The sequence below is a fragment of the Oryzias latipes genome, chromosome 11 (genome assembly GCF_002234675.1).
Source record: "Oryzias latipes chromosome 11, ASM223467v1".
Taxonomy (NCBI): domain Eukaryota; kingdom Metazoa; phylum Chordata; class Actinopteri; order Beloniformes; family Adrianichthyidae; genus Oryzias; species Oryzias latipes.
The window spans coordinates 19932396-19956534 of NC_019869.2; the positions used below are offsets into that span (position 1 = coordinate 19932396).

The window sequence follows — 24139 nt, forward strand, 5'->3', positions numbered from 1 at the left end:
TACTAGCCTGTAATGCAACATTTATCTTGTTTTAGCTTTCTGACAGCTAGCCTTCTGCCTTTTTAAAAACTTTCTTCCAGCAATAAACCAGCGGTGAAGCAAATACATTACCAGGAAGAACAACATTTAATTTTCCATTTTGGTGAGGGGCAACGTAACGTTGAAAGCCATTTTGGAGGCAACAGCAAATCAGTTATGTTGGATTGTGTACGTACGTAGTAATTTAGGTCACATTTATATTCCTAAAACACATTAATTCTTGATCAAACACAACACAGCTCAGTATCAAACCTTGTTTATTAAAGAATCACTATCAGTCACACAATAAAATGGTATTTTTGTGGTTTCTAAAGCAGCTGTATGATTTTACAAACAATAAATCTATTTTTTTAATTAACACAGCAGTACTCAAAGAAATTTTTAAACATACAAAAAAAAGATTTTTGACCCAAACTTAACCTGGTCACAGGTGAGGAGACAGGCAGCAGTAATCAACTGTAACTGATTAAAAACACGTGAGATTTTCACAGCAAGTGAGAAAACTCAACGTCATCAGCTGGTGATCAGACATTCAAGCAAAGTCAAACTCAGATGAAGAGTTTCAGTTAGATCTGTCCAGCGTCTGTGAGAAACTTCATAAGTCAGTGCTCCGTTTCTACTGTCAGTGGAGTTTGGTGCCGAAGCTGATCAATCAGAAGTGGAAAGTGTAAATCTGCGCCGCGTCAAACAGCACTTCCATTTAGCGCTGCGTACTTCAGGCCCATCTGGTTGCTACAGGAACTGGCGGGTCTCCAGGCGGCACCTTCGAACGACCCCCCCACCTCAAAAATCTCATGGATGGCTTTCCGGAAACAGTGAAAGTTATAGTCGATCAAACCTGCAGAGACAAAGAAAATACAGTTCATTAAAAAAGTTTGCTCCTAAAAACTTTTAAAAAAAGAAGAAGATTGAATTAACTTGATAGAACACCAAAGAAACATTTAGCAACTGAAAATTTTGCTACCAGTTTTTTATTTTCTAGCTCTGGATGATGTGATCAGAGCATTCTTGTGGGAATTTGAGATATGTAATTAGATTACTTGTGAGTGGATGGGGTCTTATCAGTGAGTCTGATTTCATCACACTAGAATCAGATTTGATTAGACCAAAAAAAGAACAGTGTCATCAGCGCAACAAAGTTTATCATGTTTCATTTTATTTAAATGGACTTGCAGTTTTCCTCAACCTTAAAGGGAAAGGATAAGGGGAAATCTATCCAATGTCCTAAATAAAGATTAAGTGTAAAAAGACAATTGGAAAATGTATGTAGATATTTTACAGAAGATGAAAAAATAAAAAGTTGTTGATCTGTAAAAATTAAAGTGACAATAAAAGATTTTTTTAGACCAAGTTCTGTAAAGAAACTAGAGCACAAAGTGATTTATCATAGTTTTTATTTTGTTTTTCTTAAATTATGGATTTCTCTTTTAACACTGAGTTTGTGTTTTCTGTGCTAACATTTTTTAATCTAGTATTTTTGTAGGAAATTCTGAAATGTTTCTTTACATGTTTTCAAAAATCAGAAGCAACTTCCAAAAATCAGCTACTTTGATTGAAGTTTTCGTCCTCTGTAAAATATATCTGTTTAAAGTTTCTTTGTGACATATGACATAAATTCCAAAATAGATTATTTATTGATGGTACCCTTAATAATCCAGCACACCCTAGGGTGGAAAAAACCTGTACATATTTTTTCCCTTTGGCCCGCTTCCAGGCACATGCTCTTCTAGGGGCCCTAGGTCTGCCTGAGCACCTGCCCTTTTTGCCTCGTAATAAAAAGTGCCCTAAGCTCTATGTGTTTTTTAGTATTGGCATTAATACATTTCTGTCAGAGATGCAAAAAAAAACATCTTTAGATCTCTGGACATGTTTCTGGTTCAAAAATCAAATCGGGCGGATGGGTTTGGCATCTGGTGGAGCCTCAGGTGAGAACTCACCTTTTCTCTCGAAGCTCTCCTCTCGGAGGATGCAGACCAGAGCCAGGAACTTGGTGACCTCCTTCAGGTAGAGCACAGTCGTGTTGTTCAGCTTGATGATGGCCAGAGACTCTTTGTCATAGGCGCAGCCGCTGCCGTCCTCCATCAGCCTGAAAGGGAGGAGGTCGCCGCTGAACACTTTCAGTCGGAAGAGCTTCTCGGGCGTGTTCGCAGAGGGTCTTCTCACCCGTAAATGCAGGAAACGTCGATGACCACGTCGATCATGTCACAGCAGAGCTCGTAGGACTGCATGTCCACGGGAGAGCTGTCCGTGGCGATGTAGATCTTGCTAACAACGTCGAACAGGAAGGCCTTCTCGATGGCGGAGTGCTAGAGGACGAGAAGAACGTTGAAACACGGACGAGGACCTTCTATCGACACATCCATGAGACCTACCGAGATAAAGATGTTCAAGAGGTTCTCCAACGTCGGCAGCTGAGGAATGAGCTTCTGCACGACTTTGCTGAAGGCCTCAAATATGGAGTGATCGTAGATGCTTGTCAGGTAGAAGCTGAGGAAGAGACGCAGATGGTTGGTCCAAATTGATCCAGAGATAGTGAGAAGAACCTCTGACTGGTCCAGGATACAATCATCTAAACAGGACTAGCAGGAAACCTTTTGAATTTAAACTTCCACGCACCATTGAAAGCAGCACAGCAGGAAACCTAACAGCAATTACCCAGAATGTACTGTTTGACCCATCTTGGTTGTAACGGCAAAGTTGCTTTTCTGTACACGGAAACCAAAACCTGACATTAACAGGCATTTCATGATCCTGTCACAAGTGCAGAAATGGCGATGCTCATTTACAGCCAAGTAGAACTGCAGCGGCCTGCACTTAACCACAAATGGGACGTTTGTGGTTAAAACGCGCCTCTTTCGGATTATTTTGAGGGTTCGTGTCTCAGAGATGAGCTGCTTACCTCATTTCCTCTAATAAAAATAAACAAAAACTTAAGCTGCAAGCGGCGTTACACGACCTGCAAGCGCTACATTTCTAGGTCCTTCACTCTCCACCTCTTCTTTTTTAATTTTTTAAATGGAAGCTTTTCTGTTGGTTGTATCTCCATAGCAACCATTTTATTTATTTTTTGCGCACCTGGAGGTGACGAACAGGTCTATGTAATTTTTTTAGAAGAATCTGCAAAACTAAACTTGTGTGCGCTCCTTCCTCCTACACACGCAGACACACATACACAGTCATTCTACAACACGTATATAGTTAGTTCATTTGCTAGATAGGTAGTAGTTATTGTTATTTGTTAATAAAGAATACTGCGTTGTGATTGTATTTCTTTCCGATGCGACCGCCGGGGGATTTTGTGTTTGGCGGGAGCGGGGGTGCGGTTAACCGCGACACCCAGACCATCACAGCCCTAGGTCAGAGGTTACTGAAGACTAAAAGACCAAACGCATTTTATCAGCTCGAGTTTTCTACAAGCTACTGTGACTCGCTTGCATGTTTTACCGCAGGAAGTGCAGCTTTTAACTGAGATTGTTGGAGTGAACCGGAGACTATCAGAGTCGTGCGACGAGAAGCTGATTTTTGTCTAAAACCAGAAGACAAAAACAGAAAAACATAGAACTGTGACGTATAGAATAAGGTTGGATTCCCTTACTACATAGTAGCCTATATAGAGCATTCGCCTTTTTGTCAAGGTTTCCGAATCAACAATTTCAAATCCCAGTGCCCTGGAAATTTCCCAGAAGCCTCTGCAAAAAACCAATGTACATCGAAGCTCACTAGATTGGTGAATATAGACCACAATGCATTGCGTTTGAATGATATGTGTCCAAATTACATTGAAATCCAGGGCTCTATAGTGATGCACTGTATAGTATTTTAGGGGTTTGGGAGGAGGGAGGGAATTCGGACACAACCTTAAAGTCATCAACAACAGCTGTCCGAACAGCAGCTGGGCGTGGCTTCGTGTCACCTGAACATCCGGCTCACCTAAGGTGAAGCTTCTCCAAGCTTGCGTCGGCCAGGTCATCGTTGGCCCTCTGGTGAATGTCTCTCTGAGTCTCAATCTTGTGGTCGTCCGACAGTCCGTCCACTTTATGGATGAAGACCTCAAAGTTGATGTCCGGGTTCACCTTGTAGGCTCTGGACACTGTCAGGTGCAGACGCCCCAGAGCCTCCATGTAGTCGTCCTGTTGACAGAAGGCCCATTAGGCGTCGCCACGTTGGACACAAAAAGAAAACAGCCTCACCTGAGCGTCAATGACGAAGATCAGGGCACCCGTTCCTTTGAAGATCATCTCGCTGTCGAAGGTGGGGTCGAAGAAGTCCACCTGGCCGGGAAAGTCCCAGATCTGGAAGTTGACGAAGGAGCTGCTGGAAATGTCGTCCTTGTAGATTTTGTTGGTGCTCTCCAGGAACAGAGTCTCGTTGGGGGACATCTTGTGGAAAACGACCTGGATGAAGATGCGGACGAATCATCATGAACTCGTTATGTCGGTCTGATCTTTATCCAAACCACAGCGCGTAAAGTTCAGTAGAACCTGCTAAAAACTTTTTTTTTAATTAACTCAATTTCATTGTATTATCTACAGATTTTTCCCATTATTGCTAGGGGAATTTGACTCTCCTGCTTTTGGGAACAACACAAACGATCAGATGTTTGAGACAGGTTTCTGAAAAGCACTTTCTTCACGGCACCTCCATGTGGCGCTGGAAGCTAGTTAGAACTTTGAATAGCTGTGGCTTGGCGTAGTTGCTTTCTACGTCACAAATGAGCTCTTTTCAAACTGCATTTTTACATTGCTCCTGATTCACAATGACTCAAGTACAGAAATATGCAGAAATGCAATTTTAATCTTAATTTTCTTTATAAATCATGAAAAAATGCCACAAGAACACAAGTTAAAAATGTTTTTTTTAAACACAATTTTCCATCGAAGTGGGTCTTCAATTAACCGACTCAACGTTTTGATTCAAAAAGACCTGCTGAGGAGGAAGAGCAACAAAACCAGGATTGAGAAATCAATAAATAAGGCAGACATGTCTGATGAGATCAATCTATTCACATTGTAATACAAGGCTGGAAAAGAAAAAGGGAGGAGAAAGAAAAGAAGGGAAAATATTGACTATACTGATCTATCAGATGGGATCTCAGAGCTTCTTTCAAACAGGAATCAAGTCTTTGAACATGAAACCCTCAGAAGTATGTATGAAGATGGAAGGAAGGGTTCTTCTAGTGGAGCCTCCTTTATCAGATGATGGATGAAATCCGATCAATACATCTAGATTTCCATCCAATCACATGTGCTGCATGTTCATCTACTGATCTAATCAACAAAAAGGAGCAGATGTTTGTTTATGATCATCCACTTCTTATGGGGGACAGAAGTGACAACAGAATATGAGCCAATTCGTTGTCATGACAACGCCAGCATACAGACAGGCCTGATCATGAACGCTACTTCACTGACTTCTGTGAACCCTTCAGAGGCTGAAGCGTCAGTCACGTGACCTCCTCCCACCACCTGATCTGAACCTGGTGGAAGTGAATATGCTGGAGATGGATCTCGGAGCGAGCAAGAGAATCTAGAACCCCCCCCCCCCCTACCTTCTGGATGGAGGACTTGCCGCTCCTCCTCAGCCCCATCAGCAGGATCCTCGGTTTGTCTGCGGGGGGGCATTTCTCCTCCAGATCATCCTGCTCCTCGCCCCCGTAGCCAAAGCTCTTTGGGAAAGAGCCCACCACGCCGTAGCTGCCGGACAAAGCTGGGTCCTCGTACTGGATATTCATCCTGGGGATCTTAGAACCGGTTCGGAATCTGATCGACCCGACAGAAACGCTGAGGTTCAGTTTCACGACCTGCTAGCATGACAAGCGACTTCGGGAAACAGCCAGAAAAAGAAAAAGAAATGCCGTTTACAAGCTCGCCCGACGGGTCGGGCCCGAACCTGCCCGCACAGCAGCCCTCATGTCATAATCGGAACTAAGTGGTAATAGAAACCAAAGACCCCCTATGAATTTGTGTTAGCTAACTGACCAGGTTAGCTTGAATTTACAGCCCCGCCCCCTACTCAAAACCCTCCCCTTTCATTTGATTGGCTCTCAGCTCCAAACACCAAATCACGTGACAAGCAGTTGACCGGCCAAGCAGGAAGATAGTGAAGCGGTGAGTAATGTTTTTTAAGCGTTTAATAACCTTTTTCCGCCTTCTCTATCTAAAAAATCCACCTTATGTTTGATAATTAAAAACATTTGTTCATTTGAGTCAAACTGAGTCGTCATTGAGCATTTTTTTAAGTAAACGAGCTGGTATTTATTTTATATTTAAAAATAGCTTAAAGAATTGCTGTTGTTTAAAAGCTCCATCGTCTTTAATTACAATCCCCTGTTACTGTTTTAAACTGATTTGTCCGTTTTTTTAATGTTGCAAAAGCATACATTTGAAAGTGAAAATGAAAGCATAGATGTGGTGCAATAAAAAGGGAGCAAGTTGTAACCAGATCAGACTCAGTAATTTAAATTGTCTTTTGTTTTTTTTGTTTATGGAGCTTTAGAAGAACAAAAGAGGACTGAAAGAGGTCCCACCGGTTCAGATCTGACTTGAATCAAGAAGCAAGTGAGTCAGGATGGCTGTCCTCCTCCTGTCCAGTCTCCTGCTGGCTGCGCCAGTCCTCCTGGTGGTGTCCGGACCGGTTCCTGGCTCCACCAACAAGACGGTGCCTCTGATACTGTGGCATGGAATGGGTGAGCTCCTGCTCCAGACAAACCCAGTTTGTGTAGGATTAGTGTCATGGGACTCAGAAACTGTGCTGAACTTTGGTTTAAGTCCTTTTTTAAAGCATGTTCAGGTATTTACAAGAAACAACCCCACGCAGAACCAGAACCAGGAGATCCACACCGCAGTCATGTGAAAGTCCTTCTAAACCACAGACATCAAGTCAAGCAGAAACCTTTGTGGTCTCTCACTTCTGCTTTTATGATCCTGCTTTCTACAAAGTGAATCCTAAAAAAATAACGGATTAAAGGGTAAAAAATACACACACTGTTGTAAAGTTTTACTAAGCGAGCCAAAAATTAGTTAAATCTAAGATGTATTGTTTAAAAACAAGTCCTAATGAAATGTTACCTATTACAACATTGGACTACAAGAAGTGTAAAATGGTTAATCAAAGAATCTAAAATGTGGAACAAAATGCTTAAAAAGTTGCTCTGAAAAGTTATCAAACTGTGCTAAACCTGGTAAAGACGATAGAAAAGCTAAAATTAACTAAATGAAGCCAAAAGTGTCAATTTTTTGCTAGATTTAGTAGGGGAAAGGAGACCTGACAGGACAAGTTATGCACTAAATGCAAAAAAATGCAGAAGTAAAATAAGTAAAAACTGTCTTAATAAGTTCAATAAAACTTTATAACTCCTCAAAAGGCTGAAAAAAAATTTTTTTTTGAATCATAAAATATTCTCTTGCCTGGCAGAATATGGAATTCTCCTTAACTGTCTCAGTGATGATGTCATCAGCTCTTAACTCTGGAAATTTCCATCATTAGAATCCGCTTTAAACTTTGAAATTGGTCTAAAACCTTTTCAAAAATGTGTATAAATACCATATTGAGTTGATAAACAAGTGAAACTAGTTTACCACTTTAAATTTATGAAACTAAGTTCATAAATGTTTTTTATCAGACCCATTTTGATTCAAAGGAACAAACTGTGTTTTCAATTTAAACAATAAAATAACCTTTTTTTCTTAAGCTAACAATAGTTAAGCATGCTAGAGATGTTATATGCAAAAAAGAATTTGAAAAGGAGGTTCAATACTTCTTAGTATTTATATTTGGTAGTAATTTACTTTGAAATTATAGTACTGTATAGTACAGTATAGCATATACACTGTAGAGTACTTTAGATAAATTACTCTAATTTCATATATATATATATATATATATACACATCTCACTCTCTTCATAAACTGTAAATAGATATAGTGCTTAAATGTTGAGAAATAAATGGAGGAGGACCTCAGTAGTGAATGTAAAACGAGCAAAGGTGATTGGTTGTCAGCAGAAGCTGCTTGTCCACTGATCATTTTCATCCAGTGTTTGTACTGTAACGTGTTGAATTACTTCTGGTCTTAAGAAGTGAACCAAACTTTGCATTCCACAGTGATTAAAAATAATAAAATCACAGAGTAAGCGAAAAAGATGTTGAGTTGTAAAAAAAAAAATCGTTTAGCATTAGGATACTCTAGCTTTGTTATACAACTTACTTCAAAAGAAAAAACTTCGAATGATTATTGTCTTTCTTTTTCTGATTTATTTGAAAAAAAAGGAAAATCTTTTGATTTTAAAAAAAATACAACCTATAAGCGTCGGATTTGTTTAAATCAGATCCTCAAGGAGTTCCTCTAGGCTCCATTCTGGGGATCCTTTTGTTTCAAACATCTATATTCTCCCATTAAGTTACCACAATAATAATAATGGATAGATTTATCTGTGCTTTTCCAGACGCTCAAAGCGCTTACAGTGTGTCCATTATTCATTCACTCTTCATCCATACTTGGTGATCGTAAGCTAAAGTTGTAGCCACAGCTGCCCTGGGGCAGACTGACAGAGGCATGGCTGCCAGTTTGCGCCTACGGCCCCTCTGACCATCATTGGGATCATCCATACACATGCACACGCCAGTGGAGCCACACTGGAGGCAAGGAGTCTTGCCCAAGGACACAACGACAGTTGGCTGGAGGGAGCGGGTTCGAACCGCCGACCCTTCGATCATTGGACAACCTGCTCAACCACCTGAGCCACAATATGCAGATGATTCACGTATTTATATACAAGTTCATGAGCAGGGAACTTTTAAACCATATTTGGTTGGTCATGGTCTTGGAGAAATGTTTTGGAAAAACTAGACAATTCAAACAGTCTTCTCAGAGAGGGAAAGCAGGTGAGGGAGTCATGTTTAGTTCAGGTGACATTAATGCTAACACGCGTGTCCACAGGTGACAGCTGCTGCAACCCGCTCAGCATGGGCGCCATAAAGAAGATGATCGAGCAGGAGATCGCTGGCATCTATGTTCTGTCGCTGATGATCGGGAAAAATGTGGTGGAGGTGCATAAATGTTCCGAAAACAGTTTATAATCAAGGAAAGGTTTTGATTTGAAAGTGATGTCCCTGTTTTCCTCCTGTAGGACACAGAGAACGGGTTTTTCCTGGATGTGAACCACCAGGTGTCGATGGTGTGCAGTCAGCTGGCTCAGGACCCAAACCTACAAGGGGGGTATAACGCCATGGGCTTCTCACAGGGGGCGCAGTTCCTGTACGTATCTGCAGCAGGTTTTGGTTCCTCTATCAGTTCAGGGGGGCGACTCCCTGATTTATCCCGCTTTGTGTTTGTCAGGAGAGCTGTGGCTCAGCGATGTCCCTCCCCACCAATGAAGAAGCTGATATCTGTTGGGGGCCAGCACCAAGGTGATGTAGTGAAACCCAGGAGGGAGGGTGAGGCCACGCCTCCGGAGCTCCGGCTGTGACATTGTGTGTCTTTGCGTCCAGGTGTGTATGGGCTGCCCAGGTGTCCCGGCGAGAGCTCCCACCTGTGCGACATGATCCGCGAGGCTCTGAACAGGGGGGCGTACAGTGACCTGGTGCAGAAGCAGTGAGTTTAGCGCGCCGCTGCCACAGTGGGCCCCGAGCCGCGGCATGCCCTAACTGGCGGTGTGTTTGTGTTGTCAGCCTGGTGCAGGCCCAGTACTGGCACGACCCGCTCAACGACGACCTGTACAAGAAGCACAGCCTGTTCCTGGCAGACATTAACCAGGAGAGGGTCAGTATGCACAGTCTTTAATGATAAAGATACCAAAATGAGGGAAAAACCTGGAAGGGCCCCTGACCAAGAGTAACGCTAATTAGCATGAACATAAATGAGCGTAGATAACAAAACTTCACAGTGATTGGTTGATGATAGAGTGATTCAGTGCCGTTTTAATATTTGTTTTTTATACAATTATGTATGATTACGTTTGATCTTTGACAAACGTCACACATGTTAAGTTTTGCATATCAGCCGCTATGCAAAACTTTGAAGTGAAGTGTTGCATAGTGGCGCAAAGCCGCCCTTCCACCAGCTGATTTTATTTTATTTAAGCTTTATTTAATAGGGACAGTGCACATTAATGAACATCTATCAAATAATGATGGGCGTAAACATGCTGGATTATTGCAATGCTAATTTGCATCCATAGTCCCTAGACAGGAAACACAAAACAGGACGAAACAAAAGACAGAGTCACACTGATACAATAAGAACACAAAAGGGTGGTACATTATGAGAGTTAAGTCAGTGGCTACAGGACTGGTTTGCTTTCAGCCACTGCTTGAGCTGTGTTTTGAAGCTCTGTAATGTTTGACACTCCCTTATGTACAGTGGAAGACTGTTCCAGAGTTTACTGGCCTTTACAGAAAGAGCTTTTTGTCCAAAGGCTGTTTTTCTGTATGGAACCTCACAGTCCCCTCAAGACGAGGCCCTAGTCCTGAGAGCGCTGTGAGCCCTTTTTTTTTATAAAAAGTCAGACATGGGAGGCGGAACAAGTCCATGCAACACCTTGTACATCAAACAAGCGAATTTAAAATTTTTAAAAATCTCAAAGCTTAACAACTTGTACTTTTTCAAGATATTACAATCATAGAATGACATTGGTTTTCTAAGACCTTAAGTGATTTTTTATAAAGTGATTCTATGGTTTTGCTCGTATTTACACCTGTCAAGGACCAACATGTAATACAGTATTCAATATGTGATAGAATCATTGAATGCAAAAACATTCTCACATTTACGGTGATTATGTAAACACTTCATTACTGTTAGGTGTAATAATGCAAAGAAACTTTTTTTCCATTTCCGAATCCGCTTACAGCGGCTAACATTTTTAGCTTTTTATTTTTTCCGTTATTTTTTTTTCGTATTTCTTTCACATTTTCTTAAATTTTTTGTCCTACTTTTAACATTTCCAACATTTTCTTTTTAGATGTAAAACATAACTACGGTACATCATTAAAAAGTACGAATCAAACTTTGTTTTGTACTTTTTAGCAATCAGCAGCTTAGTGTTAAATAATAATTCATTTCAGTTTCAGATTTTACTGACTGTCTCCTTTTCCCGCCGCAGAGCGTAAACGAGACGTACAAGAAGAATCTCCAGCAGTTGGAGAAGTTTGTGATGGTGAAGTTTCTGCAGGACTCGGTGGTGGATCCTGTTGACACGGAGGTGAGCTTTTCATGGATCCTAATTTGTAGATTTTGAGGAAGTGGGACTAAAAGCTCCTCCTGATCCCCCTCAGTGGTTCGGCTTCCTGAAAACAGGCCAAGCCAAAGTGACGGAGACTCTGCAGGAGAGCGACCTCTACAAACAGGTACGGCCGCTTATCCTTTTGAGTCAGTGAATGCTAATCCTGTTTGAGATGAACATTTTCATTTTGTAAAAAATTCTTTCTTGGAATCTTCAGAAAATGTGTAAACTTTCATTTTAAAAAGAAAAGAAAAAGAAGGGTTGAATGTTTGTGTTGGAACCAAAAATAAAAATTTAAAATAAAACGATACCTAGATCCAGCAAAGACAGAACAGGTCAACAGATCTGGACACTTAGCAGTCATTGATGAAGATGATCTTCAGAGACGAAGATGATCTTCAGAGACGAAGATAATGGTTTGATCCATTGTCAACATGTTTGTTCTGTATTGGATTATGGTTAAAATGCATTTTGGGTTAAATGTCCATTTATAAAAGCAGAGCAATCACCATTCTGCAAAAAAAAAAAAAATTTAAGTTCAGAAATTTTATTAGGCTTTTTATTATGAAATGCATATTACATTTATCTGATAATCATTAAATTAAAGCTCAGATGAGGAATTGGATTTAAAATGAAGGATTTTAGATTCATCTTTTGAAAAACATTTATCGATCCTACCAGGTTTATAAAAAAATATGTTTTATCATTTGTGTTAACCTCAGTTTTTCTCAATCGTCCTTCCAAAAGTCACGAGATTTTGATGGTTATCAACCAAAAAGCTTTAAAAACATCTGTTCAAACTTAAGTTGTGAAATATTAAATTCTATGTAAGTCCAGTTTGGACTGTAGTTCTGCACTTTTATACAGTTTTTTTGTTGTTGCTATACTTGGATAAAAATAAGGTTTGAATGTTACTCATCCCCTAGTGGTGAAGAGGTGTCACTGCAGGCCTCAAAGCATCTTTTGGTCGTTGAAGACCTTTGAGGTCTGCAGGAGGCTATTTTCACTGCTGATTCTGCTGTTTAGATCTGGATTTGAGTTTAGGCCAGATGATTTTCAGCATCACGATTGATCCCCCCCCACCTTTATTGCCCTCCTCCCTGCAGGACCGGTTGGGCCTCGCTGCCATGGACAAAGCCGGAAAGCTGGTCTTCCTGGCTACAGAGGGAGACCACCTGCAGTTCTCCAAGGAATGGTTTGACGCCAACCTGCTGCCGTACCTGAGGTAGACGCTGTCGGTCCCGCCCCTTCCACGCGTCATGAGCTCCTCTTCCAGCTGCTTTAACAGATCAAAGGCTTCTAACACAAGAAAATGTTTCTCTGCTGTGAATCTGATCAATAAAGACGACAACCTCTGATCCTTTGCAACAGTTTAATGACGTCTCAGCACTAACGAGAACATTTCTGATTCTGGCCCCGAAAAATCAAAGAAAATGAAAAGGTCTAAAGATGCTCACATCTGGACACACGTCCAGGTGGATCAAAGGTGCAGCTTTCAGGTTTCCTGATGTGGAATGTTTTACGCCCCGAACGCTCCTGCATGGTTGAAGGAAAACCGTGGAATGCTGATGGAAGCGGCTTCGAGGTGACGCTGGAGGATCTTAACTGTTGGCAAACTCATGAACGCCTGTGAAAGTGCTGGCCGATGCAGGGAGGCTGCTCGCTGCTGATTGGCTGGAGGCTCTGCTGCAGGGAGCAAGCAGCCCTCTGATTGGCTCTTGGGGGGAGGTGGGATACAGCTGCAGCTGTGATTGGCCGATAAAGGGGAGGGTGGGTGGGTCATGAGGCTTAAATCTCAGTCTACAGCGTGATAGTTAGCTGGTAGGGGGTGGGACTTAAGGGTGGGGAAAGCCCGGAGCCGGGGTCACATCTACCCAGCGATCTCCGTGGCTGTGGTCACCAGCTTCTGGCCGTCCCAGACGGTCTTGAACTGTTCGGGAACTGGAAGCTCCGTCTGCACACAAACACACGCAGCAGTGATGAGTCACGCCGCATCATCAGGACCAAAAACGACAACCGCGATTAGTGGCAGACTCACAAACTCGCCGTCCTTGTTGGGGACCAGAACATTCATCTCGGAGCTCTTGGCGCTGACGAGCTCGCAGCTCAGCGAGTCTTTGCTCAGGTAAACGTGGCAGCCGTCTGTCTTGTTGATGGAAATGGTCGGGACTTTCCCTGTGACCTGCGCACAAGCAAAAAAGAAACTCATCCAGATGAACGCACCGCTGCTATCACGTTCACTGGAGGAGGGCTCAACTCACCTGGATTTTGACGTCCTTACAGTTGATGACCTCCACAATGCCGACCGCATCCTCAAAGACCAAACCCATCTTCTTACAGTTATCTGCAGGACACAAGAATGTCCAGTCAGGTCCACAATGAGAAGGCTCATTTTGAAAAATAAGCCATATGAGAAGGCTCATATTTTTATTTAAAAAAAAAACATGAGAAGCTTTTCCAGGATTTTTTTTAATAGTATATATTTAAAAAAATAGCAAGAATAAAAATAGCCTGCATAACATCTTTTCATTTTTCAAAATTAAAGCCCAAAAGAGAATCGCCTACTGTTTTTATTTTTCAAAATAAAAGCCTCTATGAGCCTTCTCTTATAGGGTTTTGTTTTATATTAATGGAATTGCTTTCAATTTTTTTAATTCTGAATAAATGTATCTGAATGGTGGTTACATGTTTATCACATGACCAGCATCCAGGGAGGCGATCACATGATCACAGACATTTGAAACTTGCTTTTCTATGCAACTGCCAGCAGGGGGCGCATTGTGTTTGTATTCTGGAGTTGAAGTATTTTTTCAAATTTGCACCCAGAGCTCTGATTGGTCAGAGATTCTCACCCATGGTGATGGAGTTGATCTTGCCTTTGACCTGCAGGGTGCTGTTGTTGCACTTGAAGGCGTACACCACCTGCTTGAGCTCTGTGTCGCTGATCACCAGATTCTGCGCTCCCTCCTGGTTCTCCTACACTCCAGGAAACACAGTGAGAAGGAAGAGGAGGAGGATGAAGACGCAGGAAAACTTGGCCAAAACACTGCGGCAAACATCAGACCACCCACTCACCACTTTCCACTTTTTCCCCTCCAGCTCCAGCACAGGGGGCAGCTTGCGGACAGGGGCAGAAGACGCAGCCGGTTGGCTGGTGGAGCCATAGGGTTTGGGCCCCGAGCGGACCGGGCCAGTGTTACCCCTCAGACCCGGGTTCTTGTGGGTCTTCTCATTGTCGCTGACGTGTTTCAGACCTGGGAGGGGATGGAAGGACACGAAGGTTGTCCGCTCAGTGTTCCAAGATCTAATGACCATGTGGGGTCCTTGAACGCCACATTTAAAACAATTTAATACTATAAAAAATTGAAAATATTATACAGGTAATTTATGGGATTTAAAACTTTTCCCTTCTAAATAATTACATTTTATTTAAAAAATTCAAAAACCAAGCTTAGCCATGTTGGATTTTATAAACCTAAAGTCCCGCCCCTCACCTTTAGTTATGTCAGCTCCCTTGTTGATGGAGGCGAACAGGGCGTTCCGGGTGTCAGCTCCGCCTCCACCGCCACTGCTTGATCCGCTCAGGTCTGCAGGGGGAGGAGGAGGAGGAGGTCCAGGGGGAGGAGGGGCAGGACACCCACCGGGGGGTGGAGCTGCAGAGGATGAGGCCACGGGACCCTGAAGAGGATAGTGAAGATGAGAGCTCACTCTTCATTTAAGCTATAGTCTCACCAGTATGTGACGCGCGTTCTACACGGTGGTTCTTGAACGCGCATTTAGCTCGAGGTGTTCACACTGGACAAGCAGGGACGGGCTTCTTCTTTTTCTACTGTTTACTAGGGCAGTGTTTTTCAACCAGTGTGCCGTGGGAGATGGTCAGGTCTGCCGTGGGAAATTACCCATTTTCACTTATCTAAAAACATTTTCCATCTCCAGGATATCGGTTCTGTGTTCATCCAAACAGGCCCTGATAGAACACAGAGTAGTTAGGAATATGAAAGATCATTAAATACTTTTTTCTGTTTATTTGATTCTATTAAAGACATTTTGATAAGAATGACGGTACCGTCGGTCTTCACTTCCTTGTTCTGATTCTGCTCATAAAGTCTCTCAGTTCTAACAAAAATACCAGCTAAAGCTCGTCTTTAGCTGTGTAGCTTTCCGCGGGATCCGGTGTCAGACCGTGGAACAAGTTAACAAAACAATGAAGCTCAGAGACGCGAGTCTGTCTCCGTTCGGCGGCTATTTCGACTACATCTCCCATGATGCATTGGGTTAAAGTGACAGTGTCTCAGCGCACAATGAGTAGTCCTTGTTAAACGTCTTGAAACCATAACGAACACACATCAAACAGTTTTTAAATCTTCTATCTTAACTTTTATTATATCTTTTAGAAAAAACAGCAGCAGCTTCCAGCTTTTTCTGACACAATTATCTCAAAAATGCATGTGCGATTGCGGAGGGGCTGTAGATAAATACAGACTAGGAGTTTCTCTTTTTTTTGGATGCTGGTGTGCTGCGGGATTTTTGTCAAGGTTAAAGTGTGCCGTGGCTCAAAAAAGGTTGAAAAACACTGTACTAGAGTACTAGAGACCTGGTGTGAAACGTCACGACTGAATCCAAGTATCTTATTGGTCAAAGCTCAAACTGGTTTAACTTGCAACACGCATTTCACGCCTGTGCATTATGTACCGAGAACGGTCCGAAAAATGTGCGTAGCGACGCGTAAATGGAGGAGGTTTTGAAGGATTTACATAAACTTTTCATTAAAAATGGTCCCTTTAGCGTGCGTTGCCGAGGGCGATGTGAACGTAGCTTCAGACTCAGGACTTCAAGAAGCTGCTGGATGGAGCTTCATGGAAAAACCTTCAGACATGTTATGAAGAACATGGCGGACACTTACGGTCTTGCTCCAGGTCAGCCCGGTGGTGTGATGCTCCTTGATGTAGTTCTGCAGCTCGGTCCAGATGGAGACGTAGGCCTTGACCCAGTCCACGTGCATCTTATCTCTGCAGACGAGACGCAGGTTCAGGACTCAGAAACACAGACCTCCGTGAACATGAAGATCACTCACTTCTCCTTGTAGTCCTTCAGCACGCGGTTGGTGTAGAACATGGCAGCATCCTGCATCTCCTTAACGTACGGACCGGGCTTCGGCGCCTGCACAGGGAGGAGTCGTGTAAGCGCTTCGGAGGGAGGGGCTCTGACAGACTTTACCGCCTCCACAAGGATGGCCTCACCATGGCAACCCATCCCAGCGCTGGCACGCTCTCGCTGACCGCAGACAGGTGGTTGAAGAGCGGCGAGGTCCGGTTCTGCTCACGGAACGCCTGGACCTGCTGGATGGCTTTGGACACGGGCTGCATCAGGGTGGCGAGGACATTCTGCAGAGAAGAAGGTTTTTAACACGAGTCCAGGTTCTGATGTGAAGAACCTCTGATGGAAGCTCTCAATCATTTAGGTTTATTTGAAAAAAAACTTATTTTCTAATAAGTGAAGAGCAAAAATGTTTGAGAATGTAAATGTGCAAAAAAAAAAAAAAAAAAAAAAAAAAGAATGTTACTTTTTTTAAAACAAAAAGATAAATATTTGAAGGACTTTAAGACTTCTACATTGAAAAATAAACCATGTTAAGGCTAATAATTATATAGACTATAAATGACAAACATCCAAAATGCATAAAAGGTAGCTTCTAAACAGAAAATTAACAAATATAGATTATTAATGTTTTTAAATTTATTTAAAAAAATCTAAAAATAAAAGAATTTTAGGTGCATTTTAAAGTAGAAAAAAGTTTTAAAATGGAAAATTCCATTTATTTATTAACATTCAGTTTTAAAAATACTTTTTACATAAAAACACAAAAGGTGTGATTTAATATAATTTAATGGAAGCAGTAAGTGGGTGTGGCTCACATCAGAGGGCTTCTGGGAGTTGGAGGCTGTGATGAGGAGCTGCCTCTGACTGGCGAAGGCCTGCTTCATCATCTCTGCCTGAAGAGGAGGAAAAAGTTTCAGAGAAAATGTGAAAGAGTTTCAAACTGCAGAAGATTATTTGATTATAGCGTCTTTAAAAGGTTCAAGATACAAAATACAAGATACTACAAAAAACTGCAAGAAAAACTACAAATCCGGTGCATTTATAAACCATCTCTGACAGCAGGGAGCTGAAATGTTTTAGGAAGCTGTGTCCAGCTTACTGCTCATCAGAACCGGCTCCAGCATTTCTGATTGAAGTGAAATTGCCAGGTGGGTTTTAGGGGGCGGGGCACTTACGTGTTTCTGGACGTCCCCGCCGATCTGCTGACTGAGTGACAGGTACTGAGCCAAGGGGCCGCTGACGATGCCGTCGAAGGCCTCCACGTATGCAGACACGGCTGAAAGAGGAAGAAGTCACATGACTGTCGCTGCAGACACACCAGACAGGGGAGGAGCTTGTGCTAGCGGCGTGGTTACCTCCCCCCGCAGAACCTCCTGTGCTGCTGCCCCCCGGCCCCGACATGGCCTCAAGTCGCCCCACAGCCAACTCCAGCCGCTGCACTAGACTCGCCAACTCTGCCATACCTGTGAGGGAGGAGCAGAATTCATTTTTCCCTACTGACTGTGAAGTCACCAGGACTTCTTGGTTTGAAGTGACCGGAGCTTTTCTCATCCGTCAGCTTCTCCCACACATCCTGATTGTCGTGGAAAACCCCTAATGAGTTCAACACAAACGCGCTCTGCTCTTCTAGGCGCTGGTTCTGATCCAGGTCGTGTGGGAGCAGCCGGGCCTCGTTAACGAGCTGAGCCCTTAACGAGCTGCAGCCCATTACAGGCTCAGACGTCTGCAGAGCACGAACTTCCAGGAAGCAGAGACCGTGCCAACCTCAGAGTGTGTGTGTGTGTGTGTGTGTGTGTGTGTCTGTGTGTGTGTGTGTGTGTGGGGGGGGGGGGGTTCCAGGCAGATACACTCAGCCCCCCCCACCCAGGTAATCATCTGTGTGTCCTGCAGTACTTAATAGAAGGGTATTTTTAGAGCCGCCTGAGAAGCAGCAGAAACACTGAAGACGAGCGGCCATCCTAAAATCTCAATGAACGTTTTAAGGAGGCCCTAAAATTCCACCTTAACGTTCCATCTCTTCTCCACTTCAGCTCCACAGACCTGCATAAATCAAGTTCTTCAAAGTGCTTTTACTTTGAAACAAAAATCCCAGAGCTGGAAAACGTTAGTTTTTTCCCCTTTTTTTCTTCTTAAATTAAACTTTGGAATTAAAAAAAAAAGGATAAACTTAACATTGTTAAATAATCATCTACCGTTTATAACAATATGTTACTGCTCATAACCTTCACTTAAGATACCACATTTATCATCTTTCAGTTTTTCCAAAGCATTAAATTAGCATTTTTTAAAAGCAATTTTCTAATTAGTGATCCTTTAGCATAAAGCTAGGCTTCACAGTATTTGATCGTTTCCTGACCGATGCCATTTTTTAAGTAATATCTGGTAATAATTACATTTTAAAAATGTTATCTTGTGCCAACACTTTTTACAGACTTCTTTCTTAAACTAAAACACAAAACGGAGTCAAATGTAAAACACATGAATGTAATTAAAGTTCAAGCAGCATAAAATCATTTGAATGTGACGCTTGCTGCCCCTGAACATCACCTGAATGTAGCATGGTGCCTTCACTGACATTAGTAAAATTATTCCTTTTGGGTAGTGACTGAAAAATATGTTTTAAATATTAGATAGTAAATAGCAACCAACTACATCCCCAGCTTTTATCACCGCCTATTTAAGGTCAAACGACATCAAAATTCGACTAAATTAGCTTGAGAAATAGGCATCTAAACAGTTATCAGCGTTCCTAACCCTAACAACTTAGCGTTCTATGCTATTAATATTCAAGCTTTCGTTTGTAACTTTAATTTTGCCTTAACAGAATATTTAGCATTTCTGTTCAGCTAAACACATTTTTGTAAGCAAGTTCAGCAGTTTGAGCAGTTTTAGGCTTTGCACACGTGTTAATGATTGAACTCATTTAGCATTTTAAACTCGATTTTGGCATTTTTTTAAACACTACTTTGCTTTTTGTGGCTTCAGCATAAAAGTGATCAATTAAGCATCACTAGTGTTCTTTCTCTTTAAAAGTATTTTTGGCTAGCGCCAAACTTCATTTAGCATTGTTAGCATTCCTCTGAGGCCTTCTACAGTATTTAAATTAGCGTCCCATTTGACTTTTTTTGCATCCTGTTCAATTAGCATCTTTTTTCATAAGGTAAGCCTTGTTTTTTTTATTACTTCCTGCTCTTTTACACTCTTATTAGCAGACAAAACTTAAATGACATTTTTAGCCAAACATTTGTTTCACTACATTTACTTGATAAATTAATCTAAACACTTTGAGTCAGCAATTTTAAAGCTGGAACAGGCTGAAAATAGAAATAACCCCATCAGGCTGTGCAGATGCGTGGTGGGCGTGTGAGCAGGCCTCTGCACGCCGTCTGCTTTGTTGTCGGCTGTTTGTGTTTCACAACAGAAGAATGTCAAGTATTTGGGAAAAAGTGTAGCGACACGTTTGCTGTTCAGCTAACAGCCGTTCAGAAAAAAATGCGATTTATGCCCAAGCAAGACAAACCTGCTGCAAACATTTACCAGTTTAAAAATAAATAAAAAAGAACAAAAATTCAATCAAAAAACTTTTTAAAACTTTTTGAACTAAAAAGAAAATGCAAAAAAAAAAATAGTTTCCTCTCTTCCGTAATGACTTCCTATTCTCAGATGGTTCTTTATTCTGGACAGTTTTCCGACCCAACAGTTTTTCATCTGTAATTTGAATTTTTGTCGAGTCGTCAGCTTCATTTGAATCCTGTTTGGGTGTGAAAGTCGGGCTTTCCGCCTCCAAACCGTTACAGACAGGAAGAGACTATGTGCAGCTGCAAGAGCAGGAAAAAAAGGCCTTAAAACGCCTCCTGCTCATTTTAAAAAACAAAAAAAACCACATCAGCTGAGTCAGCATCTTTAGGGTCGACGTGCTGCGAGCTAAAGGCTGAGATCGTCTTGCAGCTCGGATGGAAGCAGGAAAACATTTCAAAATTATTCTCCAAAGTTTACTTCCTGCCATTTCAAAAAGACTCAAAAACTTACCTAATTAACCGTGAATCAATGTGATCAGAATTCATCCAACTGATTTTAAAGGACTTTACTGAATAAACTTCTGTTTTTACTTATAAATTTAAAGTTTCTGTTTGATGAACTGTTTTCAGAGTTGAGGAAAAAAATCAAAAGGGAAAAAAAAAGGAAAAATTCGATTTGATAAATCTGTTTCTGTTCCAGTTATTGAAATCAATCATGAAATAATTCAAAGATTTAGTTTGGTTCTGCATCAATAAATATGGATCTTCCTGAGACCTTCAGCCTCCTGCCAATGGCCCTCATCATCATGAAACCTCCTCAGTTAGTTACTGTCTGTTCACACACTGAACTAAAGTTCTACAACCAGTCATGAAGAAAAAAAGAAGCAGAATCTGTTGCTCGGCAACCAACAATGCAAACTGAACAGATCCAGAACCACAGCTGGAAAGATGAAGGAATCAGATACCAAACCTTCCACCTCTCTTTTTTTCTAGATGTCTCCCAGCTTTATGCTTTTTCAGAACCAGGTTTTTTCATGGCTGCGGTCAGAATCTGCAGCTTTTAATCCCTAAAATGTTCTTAAAATATTATTAAAATGTCCCTCTTTTGGCTGGCTGGAGCTGCAGGAGAACAAATGTCTGTTTGTTTCCTAAACACGCAGGAAAAAACCAACAAAAAAAACCCTCAGAGGGCATCAGGTGTTGCAACACACTAAAAGACAAGGCGGGGCGGGCTACTTCCTGGATTAGATCACCTTTCACCTGTAACTCTTATCAGCAGCACATTGGTGCAATAAGGGAATCATTGCAAGCATTTAGAACCAAAGTTGGTTCAAGATTTGATTTATGATTTATGAGACAAATTTACTGTTCAAGCTTCCATCCAGGAACAATTTTGAAGAAACGCGTCAAACGTTCGCAGATTTTATTTATAAATTAAGAATAAAATGTGTTTTTACTGAAAAAGAAACCTGCTAGAAAATACTTTGGATTTAGGAGTAAAGTTGTATTGGAAACCCCCGCCCTTCACATGATGCCATCAGGATGACCAACCAATCACTGAGCACCTGCAAATTCCAGAGGTCACCTGCAGAACAGGAGGGGCAGCAAAAGGTGAGGTGGAGCACAGATACTCCTGCAAACTGAGGGACGGTCAAACATTCATCCTGGGACGGTCAAACATTCATCCTGTGGAACCAAAACTACGCAGGACAGTGACTTAGACGGCCTTAGACTCTCCTGAGCCAAAGAAATGATCAGTAAGTTGAGACAATTGCTCAAAACAGCCAAAATATGGCAGCAGAGAGCTACAGGAACTAACTTTTCGGGGTTAATGATTCCAAACATTCAGCCTGCAGGAGTTCAGCTTAAAAAAAAACAAACATATCCCCCACCTTTCAAACACAGATGTCTACATTATAGCTCTAAATAGCTACATCTAAAAGTGATACATTACATTCAATACTGAGGTAATAACAACGGTCCCAAGTAACACTGGACACGACATTCAAAATAAATGGTTCCTCAAATTTAGTCATTTGTGGTCACAAATTGGCATTTCATTAGTGTCTTGAAAGCACAAAATGCTAAATTGTGGCCACGAAAGCCTAATTTAAGATAACAAAATACAAATCTGCATCTGCAAGCTATTAATTTAAAGCAACAAATGCTTTAATTTTGAAAGTCCTGTCCAGGGCTCCAGACAGTCCTCATCCACTGTCTCCTTTTAGAACCAACCCGTTTAGCTCTGGAGCAGAAACACTAAAGGACCTGTAGCTGCTTGCAATAAGAAAACAGATGACTGACCCAGTTCAGTCTGAGCAGGAAGTAGTTCCCAATCTGGGTCTGGACTACAGAACTGGAAAGTCTGGCTCCGCAACACCTGAATTGATTTTTTCCTGGACCTTTTAAAAATACAGGTGGTGCTCTAGCTTCTGCTTCCGCAAAGCAGAGGTTTAAAACAGGGCGCGTCCACGTCTGCGCCCTTTTATATCCCCCCTGACTTGTTTAGGCGCTTTCGCACGCGGAAGGACACACCGGCCCGCAGCCTCACCTGGCTCAGGTGGGCTAGCACCTCGTAGGCTGATGTGATAACTCGGTCTGAGGTGGTGGGTGTTGGGCGCATTTCTGTGTACGAGCATGTTTGGTCCATGAACACCAACCATAACATTGTCTTCCGCTTTAGATTGAGGAAGCACATAGGAGAGAATGCACGAGCCGTCACAAACACCACCGCAATGCAACAGCGGGTCCAAACGGGTTACGATTAGTCGTTTATGTGGGTCGCATTTGTTCGGCTAACATCAATAGCGTGACCGAGCCGGCGGGTCAGAGCCGCAATGTCGGTTCTGGGTAATGTATGAATCCAGGCTTTGTTCCTGATTATACCTCGCCTGTTAGCTAGCACTGCGGGAATTAGGTTCTGTTCTGAATAGGCTGGAACCTCCAACCCCGTAGCCTGCTATGACAGCCGGCGGCAGAAGCCCCGTAACCGGTGGTGGAGCCTTCCAACCGTAATGGGTTTTCGGTAATGAGCACGCGCGTCGCCGTGAGACGGCCTCGCGGAGCCGTTTACCTGCACACCGGCTTGGGCTGGTCCAAGTTCGTGAGATCTGTCCGTGGGTGTGGAGCGGAGTTTTGGGTGTAAGAGCAGTCCGGGTTCCGGTCCGCTTCTTCCTGTGTCTGTCGGGTGAATTTACCCAGCTGGCACCGCGCCGCGTTTCCGCCCTTGTTCGCGCGACTTTCCCATATAAGGAGCGGCGAAGAAGAAGAAGAAGCGAGAGAGAAGCCGCCGCGCGCGTGCCCGGAGGGCCGCGTGCAGCTTTATGTACTCATTAGCGGGCTTTAAAAAACTCAGAAAAACAATTCAAATTCAAAATATTTTTGTTAGAAGATAAACATTATGTAAAGCAACAATAGCTTCTGCTATTAAACAAAGATTTGAGCTTGATCAAACCTCTTCATCCCCTTAAACAATTATGCTTTTGAAGAATTCTTCATACAACCACTTCAGTCCCCGCTAACAGGTATTTGTAACTGTGTTTTGTCCTCTGTTCTTCAACACTTTTAGTCCAACTCAGGAAAACGACAGTAAAAAGAGGGGGGGGGGGGAATCTCCCCCTGTTGGTGTAGTGATTCAGATCTGGAAAGAAATGGTCCATGAAAAGGATTTGGACTACCTTTTTCTTTTTAGCCAAATCAAAGCCATGTTTTTTAAGAAGGTGCTTTGTTTTCCCCAGGATGTTTTCTTGTAAATACACTGTTTATAAACTGCACAAAATTAGATCCTGGATAAGTTGTTGATTAGTATAAAGCTAGATTTTAAATACAAATATAAGCTCTTCTCTGTAAAAACAATTGACAGTTTGGAAAAAAAAGCTTTAGAAAAACATTTAACTTTTTAATGTGACTCAATTCTCTAAAGCTAGGAAGAAGTAATACATTTTGGAATTTAACCTTCTTAAAGTAATCATATTTACGGGGATCAGTAGTTTATGAAAAAAAACGTAAGAAAAAAAAATAGTGAAATCAAATATACATCATCTTTAAATCAGACCCCCCCCCCCCAATAAAGGCTGAATATTTTGAAGAGAAAATGTCGCCACCTAGTGGCTAATTAAATAAAAAAAATTAAACTGCAGCAATAAATGTGGATTTAAAGCTTACTTGTGTTGAATTAGATTTTATATTTGCTAGCTCAAATATATAGGTGACAATTCTTATTCATCTCACAATTTCAAATATTCACAATGCAGCAAAAAATT

At 42.0% G+C, this 24139-nt stretch overlaps 3 protein-coding genes across 5 annotated transcripts; 1 reads left to right on the forward strand and 2 right to left on the reverse strand.

The window, feature by feature from the left end:
• Window positions 1-279: 279 nt before the first annotated feature.
• On the reverse strand, window positions 280-5857 carry LOC101166316 (ras-related GTP-binding protein C-like). Its single transcript, XM_023960035.1, has 7 exons — window positions 5588-5857; window positions 4230-4433; window positions 3970-4169; window positions 2412-2526; window positions 2203-2345; window positions 1977-2125; window positions 280-877 (listed from the first exon to the last, which is right to left on the reverse strand). Exons 1-7 carry the CDS (start codon window positions 5768-5770, stop codon window positions 723-725), a joined length of 1149 nt encoding a protein of 382 aa, XP_023815803.1. The 5' UTR covers window positions 5771-5857; the 3' UTR covers window positions 280-722.
• Window positions 5858-5999: 142 nt separating this feature from the next.
• On the forward strand, window positions 6000-12617 carry ppt1 (palmitoyl-protein thioesterase 1). 3 transcript variants are annotated; one of them, XM_011481128.2, is made up of 10 exons: window positions 6000-6146; window positions 6529-6724; window positions 8976-9085; window positions 9166-9293; window positions 9375-9445; window positions 9527-9629; window positions 9707-9797; window positions 11140-11238; window positions 11312-11383; window positions 12366-12617. In XM_011481128.2, exons 2-10 carry the CDS (start codon window positions 6607-6609, stop codon window positions 12486-12488), a joined length of 915 nt encoding a protein of 304 aa, XP_011479430.1. In that variant the 5' UTR covers window positions 6000-6146; window positions 6529-6606; the 3' UTR covers window positions 12489-12617. The 3 variants fall into 3 exon arrangements, with proteins under 3 accessions (XP_011479430.1, XP_004074193.1, XP_020562916.1); XM_004074145.3 differs by having other exon boundaries at window positions 6535-6724; XM_020707257.1 differs by lacking the exon at window positions 6529-6724.
• Window positions 12618-23138, reverse strand: cap1 (cyclase associated actin cytoskeleton regulatory protein 1). The gene is made up of 13 exons (XM_004074142.2): window positions 22951-23138; window positions 17715-17822; window positions 17535-17635; window positions 17175-17252; window positions 16500-16643; window positions 16334-16419; window positions 16163-16268; window positions 14754-14937; window positions 14335-14513; window positions 14112-14235; window positions 13521-13603; window positions 13298-13441; window positions 12618-13213 (listed from the first exon to the last, which is right to left on the reverse strand). Exons 2-13 carry the CDS (start codon window positions 17818-17820, stop codon window positions 13130-13132), a joined length of 1419 nt encoding a protein of 472 aa, XP_004074190.1. The 5' UTR covers window positions 17821-17822; window positions 22951-23138; the 3' UTR covers window positions 12618-13129.
• Between the last annotated feature and the right edge of the window lie 1001 nt (window positions 23139-24139).